General features: G+C 43.2%; 2 protein-coding genes across 2 annotated transcripts; both read right to left on the reverse strand.

Moving 5' to 3' along the window:
* Positions 1-183: 183 nt before the first annotated feature.
* Positions 184-20,896, reverse strand: NSG1 (neuronal vesicle trafficking associated 1). Its single transcript, XM_052681683.1, has 5 exons — positions 20,771-20,896; positions 20,241-20,391; positions 16,657-16,773; positions 6,732-6,842; positions 184-1,547 (listed from the first exon to the last, which is right to left on the reverse strand). The coding sequence occupies exons 2-5, from the start codon at positions 20,367-20,369 to the stop codon at positions 1,347-1,349; spliced, it is 558 nt and encodes a 185-aa protein (XP_052537643.1). The 5' UTR covers positions 20,370-20,391; positions 20,771-20,896; the 3' UTR covers positions 184-1,346.
* LOC128080236 (proline-rich protein HaeIII subfamily 1-like) lies at positions 20,627-21,954 on the reverse strand. Its single transcript, XM_052682252.1, has 2 exons — positions 21,920-21,954; positions 20,627-21,269 (listed from the first exon to the last, which is right to left on the reverse strand). Exons 1-2 carry the CDS (start codon positions 21,952-21,954, stop codon positions 20,627-20,629), a joined length of 678 nt encoding a protein of 225 aa, XP_052538212.1.
* Positions 21,955-22,290: the final 336 nt, after the last annotated feature.

Genomic DNA, 22,290 nt, shown 5'->3' on the forward strand with positions numbered 1-22,290 from the left:
GTAGTCTCTACCAAGGGAACTTCTTGACATGTCCACTAGAAGCTGTTGCATTTAATAAAATGAAAAAGAAAGGGTATCTGCTTACCCACATACTTCCCACCCTTGTCTGTTAAATTAATGATGCCTTCTTTTGTAATGCATTTAAGATTTATAATAAAAATGAAAACATGGTTTCACACAAAGAATAGTTAAGTTTGTAATTACAATGGAACTTGAACGTGCATCCACAATACTATGTTCTTCTACATCTTTGTCCATCCCAAGCCATACATAAACAGTTCTACTCTTCATTCAGTTTCACATGGAGCTTTCCAACAGCCACTTGTGTTACTAAGATGCTACTGTTTTGATGCTTTGTGTTTAAAAAGTATCAAACCGCAAACCATACATGAACTGAAAGCTCTAATTTATAAAAAGGGTAAATGTCAATGTAACAAAAGAGAAAATTCAGATACATCACTCCCTCTGCTGTATCCATCAAGTTACATAGCGGGCTACATCTACTGTGAATAGGCTTTCTGCCTTTTAAGTACGATCAAAAGATGTCACTTCTCTTTCAAACGTCCTTAACCGTATATTCTTATGCTATCCTCAACATCCATCACTAGAATTGTCTGTGTTTTTCCATAGTGTCTATCTAGTTTGTGTTTCAGTGCACATCCTTACCAAGATGCTAAAGCCACAGTGGAAATGCAGTTAAATCCTGTTGACAGCAATAATAAAACATTGAGCATGCCTTCTCGCAGGGAACTTCGTTATCACTTACAAATAAATAACAGAAAAGAAAATGTAAGAAAAATGCTACCTGACACTTTTTTTTTTTCCTTTCTCCATACAAGTCATTACATTATGCCCTTGACATCAGTGCTGATTATCATTTTTGCTTGAGCCAAAACTAAACACTAAGCACAGCTCTCAGCTAAACAAGAGATCACTCTAGTTATGGCTGTGGTGTTTCGGTTTGCAAAATGACTAACGATAAAAAATTAATAAAATATCAGTTCAGACAACAGAACACATTTTAAGGTCTCAGCCCTGAAAATCCAGAGAAGAAATCTGTCAGTATCCAATAAACTGCAAGAACATATCTGTTGTTTTTTTTTTTTTTTTAAACATTGAAAACGGTGTCAAAGCTCTAAAGCAATGCTGATACGCATCTTGTTTTATGCCCATGAATGTTCTGCAGCATGTTTTTTTGTTTTTGCAAAGCAGTATCAGCAAACAGAAGCAATTGCACCATAAACATGAGTAACCTCTAAATTATCCATAATTATATTTAATGAAAAGTTTCTTAAAGTCCCTTAGTTACCTTCAAATGACATAGTGTTAATAATTAGCTTATCACACTAAGCTGATTTCTCAGCGGCTTCAGTCTCCTGCTCAGACAGTTTCTCTTCTGACAGTACTGTCATCCACGGGGACACTGAGCGCGTGATGGTTTGCTTGGCCAGATTGTAGTGGTTTATGACTGTGTAAAATTTCCCTCGAGCATTGGAGTCTTGTTCAGAGTAGTAGTTTTCCAACCCAGCTGGAATGCATTGATTATTCTGAAAAGAAAATCCATCACTTAGATTACAGATGCAGTCCCACACACGATACATGTTTTCTCTTTTCCTTCGAGTCTAAGCAAACATTCAGTCTGTGACTCAGGATGCAACATACAGCAATTACTACAACGTTGTCCTAATATGTTCAAACTGTTCTTCCCTGTAACCCTTAGGCCTCACATAGCATTTGCCAGAAAGCCCAATCTGTGTCTATAGTCCGGAATAATTAAAGGACAAAGAACTTGTATGCCCCATACTTGAACTCCGTGTAAGTACTCAGTCTCTTGTTGCAGATACATTTTGCTTTTTCTTTCTTTCTCCTTCCCGTTTACTTCCAAGTGGTCAATTTACAATTACAGATTCTGCATTCTAGCATTAGATTAGCTTCATGCAATCTACAGTGTTTTCAGTCTGTGGGATAGAAATTAATACAGCGATGCCAAGTTACGGCCAGTTTTACAGCCTAATAAATAAGGCACAAAAGGAAAACATTGTGTCCAGCTGATGCGTATACACACCCACACAAACACAGTTCTTCACTGCTGATTTTCAGAAAGATGAAGTCAGTAGCAGGCTTTTAAAATCTATCTTTAGCTGTGGTGCTACATTATTTAATTCCCCAGAAGTTTAAGAGCACTACAAAGAAACTCCTCCATGCTCTGACCTTTGGAAAATGAACTACCTGATTTAGACAGTTAAATACTAAGTAGGGACTTTGATGTCGTCTTGAAAACCAAGTCTATACAGTGGGTGGCACTGAGCCACCCTTCCTGTGATGATGCAGTAAAAGCCTATGAAGCAGCAAATCACACTGAAGGAAACAGTGATTTGGACAGATCCTGCTGACCCCTTGAGTTTTGCTCCGAAAGGATATGGGACTCCTCACAGCTCTTCTGCCATATCTGCCAGGCTGAGCACTTTTACCTGAGATCCTCAGGGTGCTGCAGCACTCTAAGATCCACACTGAGCACCTGCAGCTCACGCCAGCTCTAGGAAATGACTGCAATTGTTTCTTTGCTGACTCATTTCAGAAGAAATGATCTTCTGTGTCCAACACCAAAGACTAAAATTTGTAATAGTGCAGGACAGCAGTACTGCTGTCATTAAACTTGGCAAGAAAGTCTTTATACTGGAAATTTCTGAGCACAAAAACACAGAACTGTCATGGTTTTTATGACTAAATGCTATCTATCTATCTCATACGTATACACATTTACTATGAATGCACACCAGTTTTAAGTCATCTAGCACAAAATGGCTGGGCAGCAGATGCAGCAAACAGTCCTAGGTAAAATAAATTTTGCATCCCAAAAAACACTGAAGAGAGTAGTATGAAAGAACATTGCTGAAGCTATCAGCCTGTGGGTAGTCTTACAAACCCACTTACCTGATCAGTACAATACAGTCCTATGGCAAACTGGAAGGAAGGCTGAAGATGAACAGTCCTTCCAGGAGTTAACAACTCATCAATCCTAACCTGCTTTTGTGATGGAAGCTTAGATGGGCTGCCCTGTCCCTGAAGGTGTTCAAGGTCAGGCTGGATGGAGCCCTGGACAACCTGGTCTAGTATCTGACATGGAGATTGATGGCCCTGCCTGCAGCAGGGGGTGTGGAGCTTCATGATTCTTGAGGTCCCTTCCAACCCAAGCCATTCTATGATTCTACTATTCTATGCATGTCAGACTTGAACCAGCATTGGAAGTTAGCATTCCAACCAGGTTCACCTTATCATTTTTTCTAACATAGCAGCCAGGGCAAAACTTGCCTTCAAGTTTTATTTGAACTAGAAATACGAAGCAGGCAGGTTTTAACCTGGAGAAGCAAAGACATTGGCTGTTCTGCACTTCGTAAGGCACAGAGGCTTCCCTGCAATCATCATCGATCATTCCACGTGTGTCAGCTGCAAGCCTGGGACCTACATTTCAAAAACAACTTTCAAAAGGACAACTCTGGCACAGAGCTACGTGCTGTGCACATTCACCTACATCACCATGCCATCTTCTGTTAGCATTATCCATGCTTTATCTGGGATAACTGACACGTCTTCTGATGTGATAAAATGACTAAGAAGTACTTAAACACAGACCTCTTTGTAGTGATTATTTCTCCCAGTCAGAGGATGTAGTCACAACTCTAAATATTTAAAATGGGAGAAGGAACACAATCCATTGATCTAATTAAATCTGCCAAGAAAATTCAAGCAAATGGAATATAATTATTAGTGCTGAAGACAAGCCAAGATTACTGCCAGTCTAAAAAAAAAAAAAAAAAAAAAAAAAAAGTTACAATCTTTTGTTGCTTAAAAGGAGCAATTTGCTTTTTAACAGGCAAAATGACTCAGTAATGTTATTTTTTTGTAATCAAAACCCCACAACAGCTGACAGGAGAACCTAAAGAAATACACAGCAGAGATCCCAAGAGTTCCCATCTTGACTGAATTTTCTGCTCACAGGATTTCATGCTTCTAGAAAAGACAGACAAAGCCTCCCCTTTTACTCTGCTCCTTCTCTGCTGCCCAAGGACAACTCCTTTGCTTAGCATCTCATCAAGGCAAGCAGTGCACACTCAGGAGTTACTGAGCTGCAAGAACTGGTGCTGATTCTCTGCTCTGACTTTCAACTTAAACAGAACATTCTCCCTCTCCCCTCTTTCCCCACCCTCTCTCCCCCCCCCCCCCCCCCCCACTGGTTTCCAAGCATGAGAAGTAATAACAAAGGCTGTGAGGAGAAACTGGGATACTCCAGAGTGAGTTGTCAGTCTCCTGTTTCTTTCCTAGCCCTTCTATTTCAGAAGTTAGTTGTGAGTTAAGGGTTCTGATGCCAGAGAAAGTTCTGGTTGCCAGTCTGTGTTTGGCTATATTAGGATGACTCCTTTTGTCACCCAGGGGCATTAATGTGTCACAATAGTATCTTCTCTCCTATTTGCTGGGTCAGTATTCCAAACTTAATAGATGATGATGTTATCTCTAATGCATGGAAGTGACTCTCTTGTACTGTCCATGGGTCTGACAGAAGGCAAGTGTCTCTGCAGTGAAAGGGAAGAGGAACAGATGCAGCAGGGAGCACCCTGAAGCTCTGAAGAAGTTTCTCCAGGATCTGAATGTGCTCAAGTCCTTGAGGGCAGCTCTGGTGAGTCTCACCCTGAGCCAGAAAGAGTGCTGCTGAGGAATCCACACCACAACAGTACTATGTCTGCATCAGCTTCAACAAGCACAAATTTGCAACTCAGGCAGTTTAAGTATGTTATAGAGAGGAAAACAAGCACATTTTTAATTACACTTACAAGCTGTGGATGGACAGCAAAAAGGTTGAAGACGCTGAAACCTTTGGAACTGTTGTGTTTATGTTAGCATCAAGGCAGAGAATCACAAATTCGACTCACGGCTGCAGTAGCTCAGCCTGTATTCAGAGGCTCCCATGGCACCAGGCTTCCATAGGGAGGAAACATCTACCCTTACCAAGCAAATCACATCAGCATCAAAAGCCTGGTGATGCCAGGCCAGAGCGTATCACTCAGTGCAGCTGAAGCATAAAGCCTGTCCACAGAGAGACTGGTCACAAGGTGATCACAGCTGGCTGTAGGCTTCTGCTTCATCTCCTAGGACATGTGTGCCAAGCCATGCCAGCTGATGTTACAGACTCTCAAAAAAGACATGCAGGCAACAAATACAAATTCATGTCAGCACTGCTGTTCGAGGCCAGGTGTCATTTAGTGACTTGTTTATGCTATAAAAAACTCTTAAGAATTCCATGTCCAAAGATGCCATGCCTCCTGGCATTATGCTGTCAAGCACCCAGGAAACAGCCTTCACAAAACCCAACACTGGGAGAACAATAGTAAAGCAGCCCTGTTATGTGCTGCACTGTAAAACATCAGCTGTGAGGGGTTCTCCCTAACTTGGGTTTCAGACAGAATCCTGATAAACCTGATCAGATGGTTCTTCACACACCATGCAACTGAACACAGCTCACAAAACTCTTCTCTTAAATGTTTGTGACGCTAGAAGGAAAAGGCAGAAGAAGCCAGAATGCTGCAATTCAAAGGAAGACACGGTGAGAAAGGACACAGAAGCACAGACCGTCACTGGGAGCACATAACTGGCTGTGCCTGTCAAGTCAGGATCACATCAAGGTAGGCTCTGTAGGAACATACAGTCCATATTCCAAATGGCTCAAAGAGAACGCGTAGAACAAAAGCCTGTCATCCCTTGAGACAGGAGCAGAGACATTTCAGAACTTGTCTGAGACAACTCAAAAAATACAGCAGAACCAAGACCTGCGTCCCACGTTACTGCCAAATGTTCTATGCACCATATCTCATCTTTGAGCCAAGGGAAAACTGGATCAAAACTGAACAGGACTGTCAGGAGCACTGAAGCAGCCAGTCTTTCTTACATCATTTTGAAAATCATTCCAGGTACCCACCGTTCATTTAGGTGACTAAGTAATCTTAATTAGAAGGAAGAATGCCATAATCACTGCTGCTTTTCTTAACTCGTGACACCTGAGTTCAACCCTGTTACATCTCTCAACAGACAGAAATCAATACTACCTTTTGGACTTCTAGCTCAGATCCAGCTGAGAAGCCAGCACTACCACCTTGTAAGAATTAAGTAAGCCCCAGCCTCCCTTATTTTTTCCAATAAATGTATTTTCCCTTTTTTGGCATCCCTTCTGGCCCGTGGCAGCAGGGCTCAGAGGTCTCTGTTCTAGAACAAGGAGTTCTTTCTATAAAAATAAGGTAACTGCTACTCTAATGAGACCATCACTTCATTCTTTCTTTGATATATATTCCAGAGTCTTTTCCTCCAGGTCTTTAGATTTATTGCTCTCCCCTTTCCTATGACACAAGAATTTGGAGAAACATGCAACATCTAATTGTATGACCCAATAAATGAATGCTTTGCTCAAACAGCTGCAGATGAAGGAAATCTGAAGGACACCAGTGTTGATGTTTTTGCAACGTTTACAACAGCAAAAATAACAAGTGTGTGAAATCTGTGTGGTAGTCACAACCAAATTAAGCAGAAAGAAACACATCTAAAAGCAGTCTAACCTTTGGAAACAACTATGAATTTCCATGCAATACAGCATGACTTCACAAAGGCTATGCACAAAACAGCACAGATTATATTACAATATTACATACTCTCCCCTATTTTTCTACAATGTGTGCACAATTTACCTTGAAAACAAATCCTTCTGGACAGGTATGATCGTACTTGTAAACCTTGTAGACTACCAGAAATACAACACAAGTTAAGAACGCAAGGGCGAAAAGGACCAGCACAGTTACCTGCAAAGAGAAATACAACATGTTCGTGTTAGTAATGCACTGCTTAATACATTGCTGTTACTGTAGGCAGCAAAAGCCAGCTATGAAAGCGTTGTACAGGAAAATCAAGCAAAGGCTAAAAACAGCTACTTAATCATGGAGGGAGAACGGGAAAGGAGTACAAGTGCTTCCACCTCCTGCTTCTCGCTGATGAAGGCAGATGATGCACATAGAGTAGCCCAGTGCCTTTGTGCTACCAGGCTTTTTCAGGTGCTTTTTTTTACAGTACACACAGGAGTGCAGAAAGACTCACCGGGGTGGTTTGGGTGTGCTGATTTTTTTTAGTATTTAGATGATGGAAGTGTAAATCCCGTTTATGTCAGCTGATAAGCATGTTGGTTTTCCTTGTACCTGCTCAAGAATGGAGTCAGATGCCAAAATGTTAACACAGGTGGCATCCAAATAATACAAAGATGGCTTTAGCGAGGCAAGGAGAAAGCAATGTCTGCCCACTATTGTTAGATAAGAGTTTGTTGCACCTGCTGTGAATGTATGGGCTATACACCAGTAGTCCACATGTAAACCAATCAATACTCCTTCAGAAATCTTGTTTTAACCAGTACTGCTTCACCACACAATGACTGCACAGGAGTCACTTCCAGACCCATAAGGAATACACATGTTCAGCACAGGGCTGCCTTGACAAGTTCAGGTACAACTGTTCTACAAATCGATGCATCGCAGATTGCACTGTGTGTGTGGCATTGACTTCACCATGTACCTCTCTTATCCTGAATTTGAGCTGCAGCAAAAAACGGGATACCTGAAGTTGAATCTGAAATCACTGATCACTGCATCACTGCCAAGCTAACATTACCCAGGATTAAGCTGTGAGCAGCTGGAGATCAGGCAGCCTTTTAGGTGAGATGGGAGACACAACCTGAGGGGCGTGTGAGCTGAGCAAAGAGCACTGGTTACCTGGGGGAATGTCCCAGATGTCTGTCTTTATTACTCTAAAACCTCTACTGATAGAAATGAGTAGCTTCTGGAAATCACAGGAAAAGCAGAATAAGAGAGTGGGCGAGAAGCCAACGTGTGCCACAGCATAAAAATAAACAGAAACAAACTTATGTGATTAATGAGTCAAATGTACAGCGTTATCTAAATTTTAAAAAACAGAAGTAATAATCTGGTTCTTCCAAATACGACTAAAAGATTGCAGCTTCGTCTCTTGGCGAACAAATAAAAATACAAATCAACCTCACCATCCCTTTCTGATAAGCCTAGGATGCTGAAGGACTCAGATGAACTTTTATAGATTTGTCATCCTAAGAAAGGTAACTTCATCATGGACAAACAACAGGGAGAGCAACATTTCCTGGCTGAAACAAGGCTGGGAAGTAGCATGCTGCTGAAGCTAAGGATTTTTGATAGAAAGTAAAGAAAAAAAATGTAATAAAAGGAGGGCCAGAGGGGAGGGCAGGGAGAAGCACAGATCAAAAAGCAAATTAGCGGAATAAAAGCAAATATTAACGTAACAATGCTAATCCAAATGAGACACAGTGCAAATGACCTTTCTGGTTAATAATAACATCTTCAGTTTCTCAGAACAGACGCTGAATTAAAAGAAAAATCATATTCTTAATCACCCTCTGAAAACCACAAACTGACATCAGTTTTCAAATCCAATTAGCCTTCTCCAAGTTTGTTACTTATGGACAGATAGCTCTGCCTTGCCAACCTCGCATTTCCAGCCATGGCTCAGGGTACTGTGTGTGAATCCAAAAGAAGCACATCTTCCTTCCTGGTCATCTTCTGTGGCACAGTTCAGTAACAGCCCCTCTCCCCTCACACATGGCAGCCCTACCAAGCCATGCCTTACCTTGGCCCTTCCCATATGTTTTATCATGCCTCTCCCTTTTTTCTTCTACAGCTGTTTGCAGCCCCTTCCTGTGCGTCCCCAGCCATCCCACCAAGAAACACCCACGTTGCCCAATCCAAGCTGCAGGTTTGGGATCACTCACCTCCCAGCCTACAACCCACTGGCACTAAGTATATGTGGCACTGTCCCACTCACTCTGATGATCACTGCTTTTTCCTTAGAAAATGACACAGAGAAGAAAGGGTAAAGAAGTACTAAAGAGAAAACAAAATTCCAGTGGGATTATTGCCAAGGCCTCCATGCCATCCAAGATGTGTTCCACACAGCCTTCAAGAATGCCTGTTCTCTGTAGAACAGCTCTGTGACACGAAACACAGACATCAAAAGAAGAATTGCTGTGGTACAGACTGGTTCAGCTCACAGCCATCACAGCCACAGACAAGAGTAAACAGTTTCCTAATGTTATTAATTTTGGTATTAGCATGTAAATTTTTACTCTCATTATCCCCAATAATTTGCAATCAGACTCCATTTGCAAATCCCTAATCAAGTAAGCTCTTGTCTCCTTCCTAACCACCCATCAGGATACAAGTAACGTGTACTTCAGTAAAGGACAGCTGCACGTGCCAGTGACATGGATAGAAATCCATCACTGGATTCCAAGATGATCCTATCACCTGTTTATCCAATTCACTTCTCTCCTGTAAAATCCTTCTCTTCCTCCTACTAGCTGTTTCCCTTCACTCTCATTGCCCACAAAGATGATCCACAGCCCAGCCAGGCTGCTGCTTTTCCCTTCCAGTTATCCAGCAGAGTCCACCTCCCACCCCACCTCCCTGTTCCCTTCCACAAATGAAAGCACAGAAAGAGAGTAGACAACAAGCTGCTCTTTAGACCATAAGCCTGACCAAAGCTGACACATATTGTTTTCTTCCACAGCAAATCTGTGTACTCACCACAACCTAACGCACAATTATATCCCTCCTCCTGCAGGGGCATTGGCAGCAACCCACCCTTGCCTTCTGTTCCAGGGAGGAGAAGATACCATCCACACAGAACAACTCCCTCTTTCTTACAGTTGCATCTCTTCTGCCTGTGGCAGCCAGCTGGAGGAGTGCAGAACCCTGAACAGAACAGTGGGAGCAGAAGTCCTCCAAATTACTGTGATCCTTCACTGCCACATACATCCTGCAGAACACCAAGGTCTCTGCCAAACTATATGGGTGACAGGCTTTTAAAACAACTAGAAGGAAGTAGAAACAAGTGTTTCTTTCAACTAGTAATGTGAAGGGTAGCCTTGTTTTCATCTCAGAAGTGCCCTTTAAGGTTAATTTTGAGGAGATCTGGCAGCAGAACCAAGCAAGCACAACAGATGACAAGATATTATGTACGTGGCAGATTTTTGAATAGATAATAAGTGAAGAGCAGAAGAAGGACAACGTCTAGCCAGAAGCCATTACAGTAATCGAAATGAGAGATGACTAATGAATGAACTAAGTGTACCTACAACAACAAAAGAAAAAACAACACACCAAAACTCCCTATCTTCTGACCGTAAGCATTTAGCCCAACAAATGAAGTTCAGCAGATCTGACAACTACACCAACATGCACACAGCTCCTGGTAAGGCCTTATCATCAGGGTCTGCTAGATCTTCCCAGTCAGTCTGTCCTCTGCTACAGCTGTACTACTACAGTTAGTAGTACTACTCTGCTACAGCTGCTACACTTCTACAGCTGTATTTCCTTCTCTACTTGGCTGTTGCAATCTCCTCCCTCGTTCCACTAGCCTCTACTGTGCTCCCTTTCTAATCAAGCCAGAATGTTACAGCAAAATGCATCAACTGTGCTGGTTTGCCTCAGACCCTTCCTAACTCCTGGCCCTTTCTGAACAAATAACAAAGGGCAAGTACAGTTCTGTCTGCTTTGCTCCTCTTACCTCTCTCCTTCCATTCTGCCTGTACCCCACTGTCCTCTCTTGATGCCAACAGGTGCCATAACCTGCACACACTTCTGCACATCTCCTCTTCTTGCCTGAATTTTTGTCATTAATCCACTCTCATTGTGCTTGTTTGCACTGTCTTCTTTTCCACTATGCTTTCAGAAAGCGCACAAACCCAGCTAGGAGCACTGCCATTATTATGAGAAGGGGAACTAAAGCAGAATTAACAACACACGCAGTCATTTTCACTGCTCAATCTGTGGCACTCAGTCACATCTCATCTCTGTTCTACATCTATGCATTGCCTATTTCACTTGCAGCCTCCTGGGAATAAGCTTTCACTGCTGGTTTGTCTCTAGGCACACACTTGGTGCTAGCACCAAATGCAGTGAGTGAGGACCTGCACCTTTCATCTCAAGTGATTTAGAATCAATTCATGCTTTGCTCACCAGTGAAATACAGAGCCCTCTGGGATGAAATACAGCAACTCTGTGCAACCATTTAGTGCAGGAAATTAAGATTATTGCTATCCAATTTAAACTACAAGAGAATTTTAGGTAGGCAGACTGTAATTACAATAGATTATGTCTGACTACATCCTTCAGACTAAAATTCATAAAACATCATGCTTACTTCCCTGCAAATGGCTGTGACCTCCATTTCACCTCTCTCCACTAAAATCCTGCTTCTCCAGCATACAATGCACTCTACCTGCATGCAGGAGAATGTTGAACGCAGCTCTTCATTTCCCCAAACATTTCTGCTTTCCCAAAATGACATTCCTTGCTATTACCTGGGCCTGTCCCTAGAAGTTTACATGAAAGTTATATGAAACCATTCATGTAAGGAAGAGGAATCATGAAGTTTGAGGAAAAAAGGGACACTCGCTTATCTGCATGCAACATTTGATTCACATTCATTTACAGCAGAGCAGTCCAGATTGTACAGAACAATTTGGTACAACTTCCCATTCCTGCTACAGGACTATACCTTAAATACATAATATGGCTGGTGACAAAAAAGGCAGCCAGGTGCCTGCTTTCAAAGGGATATTTCTAACACAACAGGTCATGTTTAGCTGCATGACTGGTATCTGTCTCAAAAAGGATGACAGTCTTGGGACAGAACGCAACAGAAAATGACAAAATCAAAAGACAGCTCAAGGAGGCAGAGGAAGAGAACTAGTGTGGATGCTTACCTGGAGATGACTGAGAGAAGCAGCAAGAAAGGAAAATGGATTCATGGAGGGAAGTAACTGAAAAGAAACTACACATATAGAAACAAAGAATCATTTGGGTTGAAGGGAAAGATCACTTAATTCCAACCCAGTGCTTCTTAGCAGCGATGGTACAAGACAACAGAGCCAGTGTGCAAGGGAACTGATTAATGAAACCTGAGGGAGATGCTGTTAGACAAAACCAAACAACAGCAGCAGCCTCCAGAGTCTGAGCAACACTGTGGCTTAACATGACTGCTTGTGGCAACATCCCATCACCCTCCATCACGCAGACACCATGTATTAGGCTGAGAACTAGGGAGATTTGAGGAAGCAGCCCAAGATATCTTGTGCCCCTGAAGTTAGAGCCTTGTTACCTTACTATACAGACCTGGAATGGATTATCAGGGCTAAGAGAAGGGCTGGAAAACTTTACACAGCCTTTCCGTATATGCAGCAAGTGTTAACATCTAGAGAGACCCAAAGGATCTTTTGCCAGCAGTATCTCAGACACTTGGTTCTGCTCCAAGACAAGGATTTCTAATGGGATTCAACAGCATAAGGCACCTGGCTCAGAGCAGGGGAGCTGTTGTTGGGTATTACCCACTTGAGTCTGACAGCTCTGACTGTAAAAATAAAATTCTTTTAGCCAATAATGTAGCAGTATTGTCTATGTCCTATCATAGAATTATCAGAAATTATAAAAATGGAATAAAGACAGTCACAACAGATTGCTTTTATTTACATTGTTTTTAAAAAAAATGGCAATTACACTGAAAGAAGAATATATATTTTTTTGTCTCGATATTTTTTTATTGCTCTGAAGCAATAAAAGGAAGAATTCAAAGTCTGCCAAACTGTTATAGCAGTGAGCAACTCTTCAATCCTGTGAGTAGCTCTAGAGAAGAAAAGAGCACTATGCCAGGCTGTGAGCACCTGTCATCCTTCCAGCACTGAGTGACAGACACAGCACTGCTTAAGGAAGTGCTCCTGTACAGGAATCAGCCAACATCTTGTGCATTTAGCAGATTTTTAAGTGGATGCAAAGAGCCACTCAGGACATAGAGCGATCACACAGACTGACAAAGAAGTATTCTCTGTGTGTCCAATTGTTTTTGCATTAAGAATAATTACTAAGAAAAAACAAGTCAAAGAGGCTTGAGGCAGAAACGCGTTTTAAAAGATGGCCCTTTGAGAAAGATCAGTCATGGAATATTTAAATTCATGTTACATTATGTACTTTTTTTTTTTTTTTGTAATTAAAATAACCAGATAAAACTGAGAATACTGATTTTGAATGTCTTGATTTCTATTCCATAACCTCATGCTTGCTACTTGACAGTACACAGCTTGCCCAGTGCGGTCTTACCTCAGAAGTAAGCTTCAGACTTTGGCTCTGCAGCTACATATACATACAGATGTCAGTAATGAAGCCTGAAGAACTGATTTCCCTTCATACGAATCAAATGGCTTAAAGTATACCACAGCTTGGGTTAACGTAAGGGCTTTAAATTTATTGGGAAACAGAAATGCTTGCTTTCAAAATACTTTGAGTGTTCTTTATTCAGGTTTCCCCAAAGAGAGAAAAAAACCTCTCATTCTTCAATACAATGGACAGTTTTTGAAATGGGTGTGCTTGTGTGCAGCAGTCAGCTGTCAGCTCCCAGCAAACACACACCTCACTGCAGAACTCAACTGGAGCTCCGAAGAACGCAATGGAGGCAAAGGTTCGCCCTTGGCTGACTGACACCATCCGTCTGTGCCTCTAACAGCTTCCTCCTGTGTGCTGATTCTCAAGGCTCCTTTGAAATGACGTTTCCAGCCATGTTGTTCTGTTCTGTATAGCAGACAATTTACAGGAGAGGAAAACCTGCCTCGTTCAAAGCAAAGGACCGGCTCCCCCCAACTCTATGCTGTTCAAAAGAACAGAAGAGAGACTTGTATTTCTCAATGAAAAATAAAATCTCCAGTAAGAATGCCATCTCCCTTGGCGTGGTTACTGCCATAAAACTGAATTACAGCAACCTCAGAATCAGGAAGCCTTCCCATTCTTAAAGCAGATTCTGATTTGAATTCAGAACGTGGCTTTGTACAGGAAAATTATACTTGCAGTTTTCTTTGTAAACATTCTCAGCTCTGTTGTAATAACTGTGGTAATGTGGATTGAATGCAGAAAATACATTTTATAATTGCATATTCACCCAGCTGCTAAAACAACAAACGATCTACATGACATATGTACATGCTGGAGTGGCTTCATTTGTTACAATGTGTAATTTCTCAAGAAGCTCAGCTTTAGATGATCTGCGCTGCTGAATCCCAAAAACGCAATCTGCTCTGTCCTTACTTAAGGACTACATCTTGGAATACATGTGTGAAATATTAGCAGAGACAACTGGCTGCCTTTATTTTAGCACATTTGCGCCATGTCTTGTGGCAAATGCATCAGCGATGCACAGTATTAAAGCCATTAAAACAGCATCTGAAGCTTTCTTCCACGAGTACAAGCCAAAGTCAATATTCTACCAGTTAAATAATGCATTTCATAATTATAGCAAATATTTAATTTTCAAACAAATATCCTTTTGCTCTCTCAGAATCAACAGCAGCAGTTAACACAACGGTTCACAATTAATAAGGACCCAGGAGGGAAAAAAAAAATCCTCACACAATCAGTACTTTCCATCTACGTACTTACAAAATGGCATCAATTATTCATGAAATATTTACTATTGGGAGTGGTGAATATGACAATCGTCCCTGGAGGAGAACCAGTCAGTCCTCTTTAAAATGATGCAGGCAGCACAGTTCAATTCTAAAAACGTTACATAGAGATTAAGGGACATTTTTAAGTCCTGAATGTTCTGCATGAAAATATTGTTTTCAACTACCTGAGCATCAATTTTCCTAATCGATCAGCCCCCACACCCTCCTTTAAAAGCAGACTTACAGCCAGTGTGAATCATCCTGCAATTCTCAAGAGATACAAAATCTTACTGAAACCTCTCTCTGATGCAGTAGTTACCTAGCAGCAAAGCCTAGCAACCCTGTAGTATGAGATTAATCCCAGAGTGATCATCACGAAGTAATATCTAAAAGACATTTTCCTTTAAGTATGCCATCCAAAGGTATATAAAAACGCAACATAAAAATGCTCAGACATCTGACTCTTCAGATATACAAATTAGAAAGACTACCCAACAGCATGACAAGATATTTATTTGCTGTTCAGTGAGGTCTTACCTCAGCACTCCCAACAAAGACAGAAAGAACCCTGATCTACAGAGAAACATGTACAATGTTTAGATGCAGCTAAGATATTCAAAATCCTCTCTTATCTACAATTTAATGCTCGACAGATGAAAACCCTCACAGTCCCTGCAGCTAGCAGAGAAATGAAAAATTCTGCAGACAGTGGTTCTGCTCCATTGCTCGGAACTGAAGAGCTAGCAGGACACTCAAATCCAACACATTCCCCTCCCTCCTCTACTACAAAGTGGTATGCATTTCCAGATCACATTAGTCTGATCAGGATGCATTCAGAAGACAGCCACACACATCCTGTTTGTTCTGAGCTGCCCATCTGTACCTTATCTGACCATACAGCGTGTATCATCCCCTAACAGGATAGGGACTGCACTCAGTGACTGGTGGTGAGGCCCTGGCACAGGCTGCTCAGAGAAGCTGTGGGAGATGTTCAAGGCCAGGTTGGATGGAACCTTGGGCAGCCTGACCTGGTGAGGGGCAGCAGACTGGGTTGGAACTATACCATCTTTAAGGTCCCTTCCAACCCAAGGCAATCTGAGAATGAAAAGGAGTATCAGGAGAACTGATATCTTTACTGAAACCTTCTATTTTTCCTCAGACTAAACTTAAGGCTTTCCAAGCATATCTGTACCTGCACTGAATAGCGTGGTCGCCTGCTATTTGAAAATGCTTTGGTGTCCTTGGGTAATATGCCAAATTAACAGCACTGGAAAACTAGTCTTCTTTCATTAAGAAAACTGACAAGAAAACGTGAGCTGAACTGCTATCTTTCCTGCTTTATTTTACTTGTACAGCACAAGAAAACCTGACCTCCAGCGAGAAGTGGAATTGGCAATACAATCAGTTTGTATCAGTTTGGCATCAGTTAAGCGCTCAGCTTTCCTCTAGAACTATCAAAGGAAATAAGGAGGATGTGGACACAAATGAATAAATGTGAGTCAGATTCCCACTGCTCTGCCATCTCCCAGTGATCATCATCATCAACCTGCATGATACAGCTGGACCACAACATCGATAGCAAAGAGCTCTGTATGCATCCTTAAGTTGCCAAGTCATACATCTCACTATAAGAAACACTTAATGGACAATGACAGTGCTTTTAGGAGAATGGTTTGGCTACAGAGAAAAATAGCCAACCAACAAGGAAACATACACTCTTGTGGTTCTTACCCTTCAACAGAAGCTTTGTCCATGCTGTAAGCCACACCTATGCACGCCCCAACCAGATCCCAGTCAGCCTCACTGTGACACACACACACTGACAGCACTGCCCCCAAGCCCGACTGCCAGGAAGGGTTAGAACCAGTAATACTGCAGGGCTTCCTTCTGCTCCCAAATGTTAAATACCCACTGGATATAAGTATATATTATAACGTAACTATTTTATCACTGAATTCCTTTTTCTCTTTTCCAGTTATGCTCCAAACAGCCACTCTGTTACAACCACTCTTGACGACAATCAGCAATTGATTTTAAGCATTTCTTGGAGCAGAACTGAGTCACTAACATATTTAGCTTGCATTGCTTACCTTAAATCTTTCTGAAACCCCTTCAGTGATGCTGATTGTGAATTCAGCTATTTTTGGAGTACGGAATTTTCCTTTCTTGCGATCAGGTTCATACTCTGTTTTCGTTTTGACCACAACCTTTAAAACAAGTCAAAAATATATATATATCAAAAAGCTGTCAGTACCTTTTGAGCACATCTTCAGGTGCACCTGCCATGTTTGGAATAGCATGAAACAAGCCGTGGGAATCTTATTTTACTCTTTTATTTGCTGACAAGCACATTAAACACAACACTGTTTTTTTTTTTTCCTCCTCCAGTTTGTGCAGTTCTCCTATGGAAGCTTCAAGCTGTTAGTTATTTCTGTCTATTTTCTTCATAGTAATCAACAAAATTCTCTCAAAAAAAAATCTTGATGGATCTAAAGGAAGACTTGCTATGCAACACTTTCAGGAACATTCAATTTTTTCAGCTGTTCTGTTATTGTGCTGCAAGCACCTATTTAGTTCAAATCCAAATCACAAGACTTTCAGATTGTTCAAAGCAGGAAACAGCCATCTCCATTAGTTTCAGAAGTATGCTCCACAGCCATGTTCTCCAACAGCACGATTCTGAACTTCAGAGAAGTGGAATGACCTAGCTAGATGCAATTTGGTACGTGCCAGACAAAAGCTTTTGGCACTGTAATATTTAACATCTCATAACTTTTAAGTTACTAGCAACAAGGAACACACAAACCCTTACGTGATAATGAGATTTCTCAAAATGCCCAAGGCTCTTTAATTTCAGTTTATTCCTTGCTGTGAGCTATTTCCTCAAAATATCATTGAGCGTCTTACCTGTATTCCAAAAATACTTGTGTCAGTTGTACCTCAAATACTCTCCTAGGCATTCTCATCATACAGAATTTTCATACACCTAACCTACTTGCCTCATTTCTTTTCTTCTACAATTTTTCAGGATCTATTTTTGAAAGCATCTCAAACCAAACAGGCAGTTTATTGTACTGGCAGCTCCATTGTGGTTTGGCCAATTTTCTCTATTGTTCCCAAGAACAAATATTGAGACTTCACACTTTCAGATTTTTAGAACCAGATGCTGTCCTTGGAGCAGCACATGTTATCAGTGGCAACTATTCATAAATTAAGACTGTAATAAGCTGTGATAAATTAAGATAGACTTACAGGTAGCCACTTACTGAAATTAAACCTTTGGGTTCTCCTTTGCGTGACTGTAGCACAAAGCCTATTAGATACTTTTATAAAAGCACACAGACATAGAACACAGGGAAAAGAGTTTCTAAATCTATTTTGAGCTATAATTAATAAGATAATTATAACTATGTTACTTTTCAATTACCCAGCAGCTTCATGGAAGCAAACGGTCTGGAACATCTTTTTAACATTATACTTCTTCCCCTTTATGTTGCATAATTCTCAGGCAACTCAAGTCACTTTCAGCTGACTCTGAACACAGAGTTCTATCTGCTTGGTTATGTAATGTCTTCTTTTGTTTAACATACCTAAATATGAATTTAAATCAGTTCATCCGTTTAATTTAGAAGCTGTCAAAACCATCAAATCCTTGGCACTACAGTCACTACCCAAGAAGTTAGGCTTCGCTGCCATACCAGAGCCTTGTAAGTGAATAATAAGCACAGATATATGAAGGACGTACTCCACTGTACATGAGAGTCTTCATACTTCAGAATTTGTTCCATTCGTCAATCTTGACAACCCTTCTGCTGTTTTTCACATCAGCTACTCTACTACTGCCTTTGTGTCTGTAGCAGACTCGAAGGACACAGTGACACAACTAACCTTATTACAACTAACTTCACAGAAGGAAGCCAATAAGACCAATAAATGCATGCTTCTATTTTTCCTCATTGTTCGCAAAATGAAAGGAAAGCTATCATACCAATAGACAATGCAAAGTGCAGAGGAGCCAACTGAACGTTTCCTTAAGCTTCAAGCTGAGGTGTATGTGTGCTATGTTGAAGGCAAATCTTGCAGAGGCAGGAGGAGCTCTGCCTGCTCCAAGCAGGTGCAGATGGGAGGCACAGTCTCCTATGTTTACCACAGCTCCACTCAAGGTAAACCTATTATCCCACACGGTCCCAAAGCAGCCTTCTGCTTAACAGCATGGTAACACAACAGATTCCTCTGGATGCTGCTCTTGGTAATCAGTTCTATGCAGTCACCAGTTGGCAGGCATATCAGACACAGTCAGACTTAACTTGTTTGAAAGCCTTAGGGTGCAATTTTGTCCTCGGTTTGAAGATTTACACCCATGTAACGAAGGACAGAAAATGGGCCCTAAGGCTCTGTACAGCTGTTATGGCTTATTGTATTTATGCCTGCCAACTGGTCACCACACACAGCACAACGATGCTGATAGGAATTAAAATGGAGGTCATAAATGTGTTTGTGTTGCCTACGAGCAACACTCTTCTGAGGCAGACTTGAAAAGCTGAAATGCTTTACCCTGAGGTAGGATTATGTGATTTTTTTTTTTATTATTCTTAACTTTGAGTAGCACATACCCATCACTTTATCTAAAAGGAGAACTGAGCTCTTGGAGGACACAATGCCAAAAGCAAAAATCAGAAGGAACATATTACCAATCATTTTCCAGTTAAATCTTGGATTTAAAACACAAAGCTTTTTTTTTTTTTTTTTTTTTTTGCCAGATGCATGTGGAAAATGCCCCAGCCAAGTCTCTTACTGAAATACCTGAAAAAAGTATCCTACCACTGTATGCCCCACCCATAATAACTCTTACTGAAACATCTGAGTGAAATGAATATATTTATGGATTACTCTGTCATACTCCTGAATCCCTGACACTCAAGCCATGAGATGAGGAATGTAGATACATGATTCCCTTCCAACCTGTGAGCAGCACCTCAAGCAGTCCTTTCCAGCCATAGAGCACCTACATCACCTCCATTTAGAGATCTGGGGCCAAACAAGTTGCTAACCTGACCTAGTACTTGATCTAGTCATGGACAACCCTGCCCACAGTGTAGGGACTGGAACCAGACGACCTCTGAGGTCCCTCCCAGCTCAAGTCATTGTAAGATTCTCATAGGAAGCTCAGTCATCTACTCTCATCCCAGTGCTTCAGGCTGAGTGGAGCTAGTGGAAGTTCTACAAAAGCACAAATGGAACATGGAAGTTCTATATGGCCAGTCTGCCTATGTTCATCCTGCAGAGACAAAGCTGTGTTCACAGCCCACCAGGGGGGCTTTTCAGGGAAAATTCCCTTCCCTTCAAAGGGTGCACAGCACCTTCCACATACTAACGAGTCAGACATTGAAAAGGGATGAAACAATACAGCACAGAACACCTTGCATTTGTCTGCTCCTACATTTCATACAGAAACCCAAACACCTCACAAACGCTCACATTCCCCACTACGTTTCAATGCAAATCACCACTGCTGGGTTGCCGGTAGCTCCGCTGTTCCCCAGAGGGGCTGCGACTGCTCAGAACACGGCGTACTGCCCGGTGCTCCGAGCCGCTTGTCACACGTAACCCATTCTTTGTTGTTTGCCCAGGATTTGGGTGTGATTCTCCGGGGTGGAAGCTGAAGGCACCGTACCTTGTCGGGAGGCGGGAACTGGAGCTGATTGACGTCCAGGGGTGTGATCAGGGGGATGGTGTCGAAGCCATCCTCCAGAAGGGGCTGCTTTGTGCTCTTCTCGCTGAAATTATTCCCCAGTTTCACCATTCTTCCAGGAATTAGGGGTTTTCTGCAAGCAGATACACAGAAAAACGCACAGCGGAGCGGTGTGTCAGCGCGCTGGGCTCCACCAGCCCCTTCCACAGCCCCCGAAACACACGGCGATACGCACACACGCACACACGCATACACACGGGCTGGTCTCCGCGACTTGAGCACGTCTCAGTACGTGAGAATTACGACCGCCGCTTAAAATAAATAAGTAAATAAATAAATAAATAGCACACAGCCACCGCGGCGCGTTATCACGATCCCGGCGACCGCGGTGCGGCATCGGCATCGCCCTCAGCCCCGGCCCCGCCCGGCGCCCCTCGCCATGGCGGCCCCGCACACGGCAGCGCTCCCCCCGGCCCTCCCTGGGGGCGGCGAGGCAGCGCCCCGCCACTCACCGCCGCGGCTCCCGGCCCTTCCTCGGGGGGCGGCGAGGCGTCGTTCCGCCGCGGCCCGCGCAGCGATGGCGGAGCGGGCGGCGAGGCGGCGGCTGTCCCTCGGCGGGCAGAAAGACTCAGCGCCGTGACGCAGCCGCCGCGTGGCTCAGGGCAGCTCTGGAGCAGCACAAAGGGGCCCCGCGGGGATGGAGCGGGCGGGCGAGCAAGCGCTCCCCCCAGCCGGCTACTGGCGCAGCGGCAGCAGGTGGAGCGGGCGGCGGTAGGACGGCACTGCACCGCCCTCTGCGCCCCTCCCCTGGCGGAGCCGCGCGGTGCGGCGGCCCTTGGGTGCGGCTGCGGGGCGGCCCCGGGGAGGGGAAGCTGCGCGCGGCGGGGCGCCGGCTGTTTGTCACCGGTCGGCAGCTTTGTCCTTAGGCTGTCGCCTTTTATGTCTTGTCCGCTGAAGCTCGTAGGGGGAGGACAAACCTGCTTTTCTGGAGGGTGAAATGGGTTTTCGTCTCTCCGAAGGAGGGGGAAAAATTGTAACGGACGAGTGGACGCTGGCCTCAGGGTAAAGGTACATTGCAGAGCTTTTCAGCCCCGGCGATGAGGACATCTTATGAGCAGTCATAGATAAATAAATAAATAAAAAGCGCTTCACGTTCTCTGTGCTCCTACCTCCCATAACCCAGGGCAACCAGCACGCTGGTCTTGCAGCTCCAGGTTCATCCCTTCAGCACGCAGAGGGAGAAGGGCTGCGGGCAGCGCAACAGGTGCGGGTCCCACAGCCGGGCTGTGCAAGGATTCGTTCCTTGTTTTGCTGCCTGGAGAAAGCCGGCAGCGCGTGCTTACTGCACGGAAGGCCAGCGGTGTGCTGGGCTGCATCCAAAGAGGGCTGTGCTGGCAGGTGGTTGTCCCTGCTGCTGGCGCTTATGGGGGCCAACCTGCAGCACCCAGGCCTGGGGCACCCAGCACAAGGATGTGTAGCTGTTAGAGTGGGTCTAGAGGACAATGTGAAGACGATCAGAGGGCTGGAGCCCTTCTCCTATGAAGAAAGGCCAAGGGAGCTGGCCTTGTTCACTGCGCAGAACAGGGAGCTCCAGGGACACCGCATTGTCCCTTACGGTACTCTGGGGGAGCTTATAAACAGCAGGGAAACTGACTTTTTACCCAGGTGGATCCATGATTGGCAGCAGCAGCTCCATGCCTCTGTAAACACAAGGTCTCTAGGCCCCATCAGTGCAATTTTTTCTTCATGTAGTGTCCACAGAGATGGGAGATGCCAGAGATACTTCAGGAGTGAGCCCTTCTGCCTTGAAGACAGAATTTCATGTCTTCAATGGGAATTTAGGATATTCTGTGCAGAGCATAGCAAAACTGTTTAGTGTTGTTTTTTTGCTCTCCAAAAATATATATTATGTTTTTAATGTAAGAATTGTATTTTGTCTGAAATTCACCTTAGGCATCTCCACCCTTTTTTGTCTGTCTCGTATTCAGCGGATATTGAATGTACAAACAAGAGTTCAGTTTTGGTGAATATG

This window comes from Tympanuchus pallidicinctus, unplaced genomic scaffold (genome assembly GCF_026119805.1).
Source record: "Tympanuchus pallidicinctus isolate F22 unplaced genomic scaffold, pur_lepc_1.0 scaffold2, whole genome shotgun sequence".
NCBI classification, from domain to species: Eukaryota; Metazoa; Chordata; class Aves; order Galliformes; family Phasianidae; genus Tympanuchus; species Tympanuchus pallidicinctus.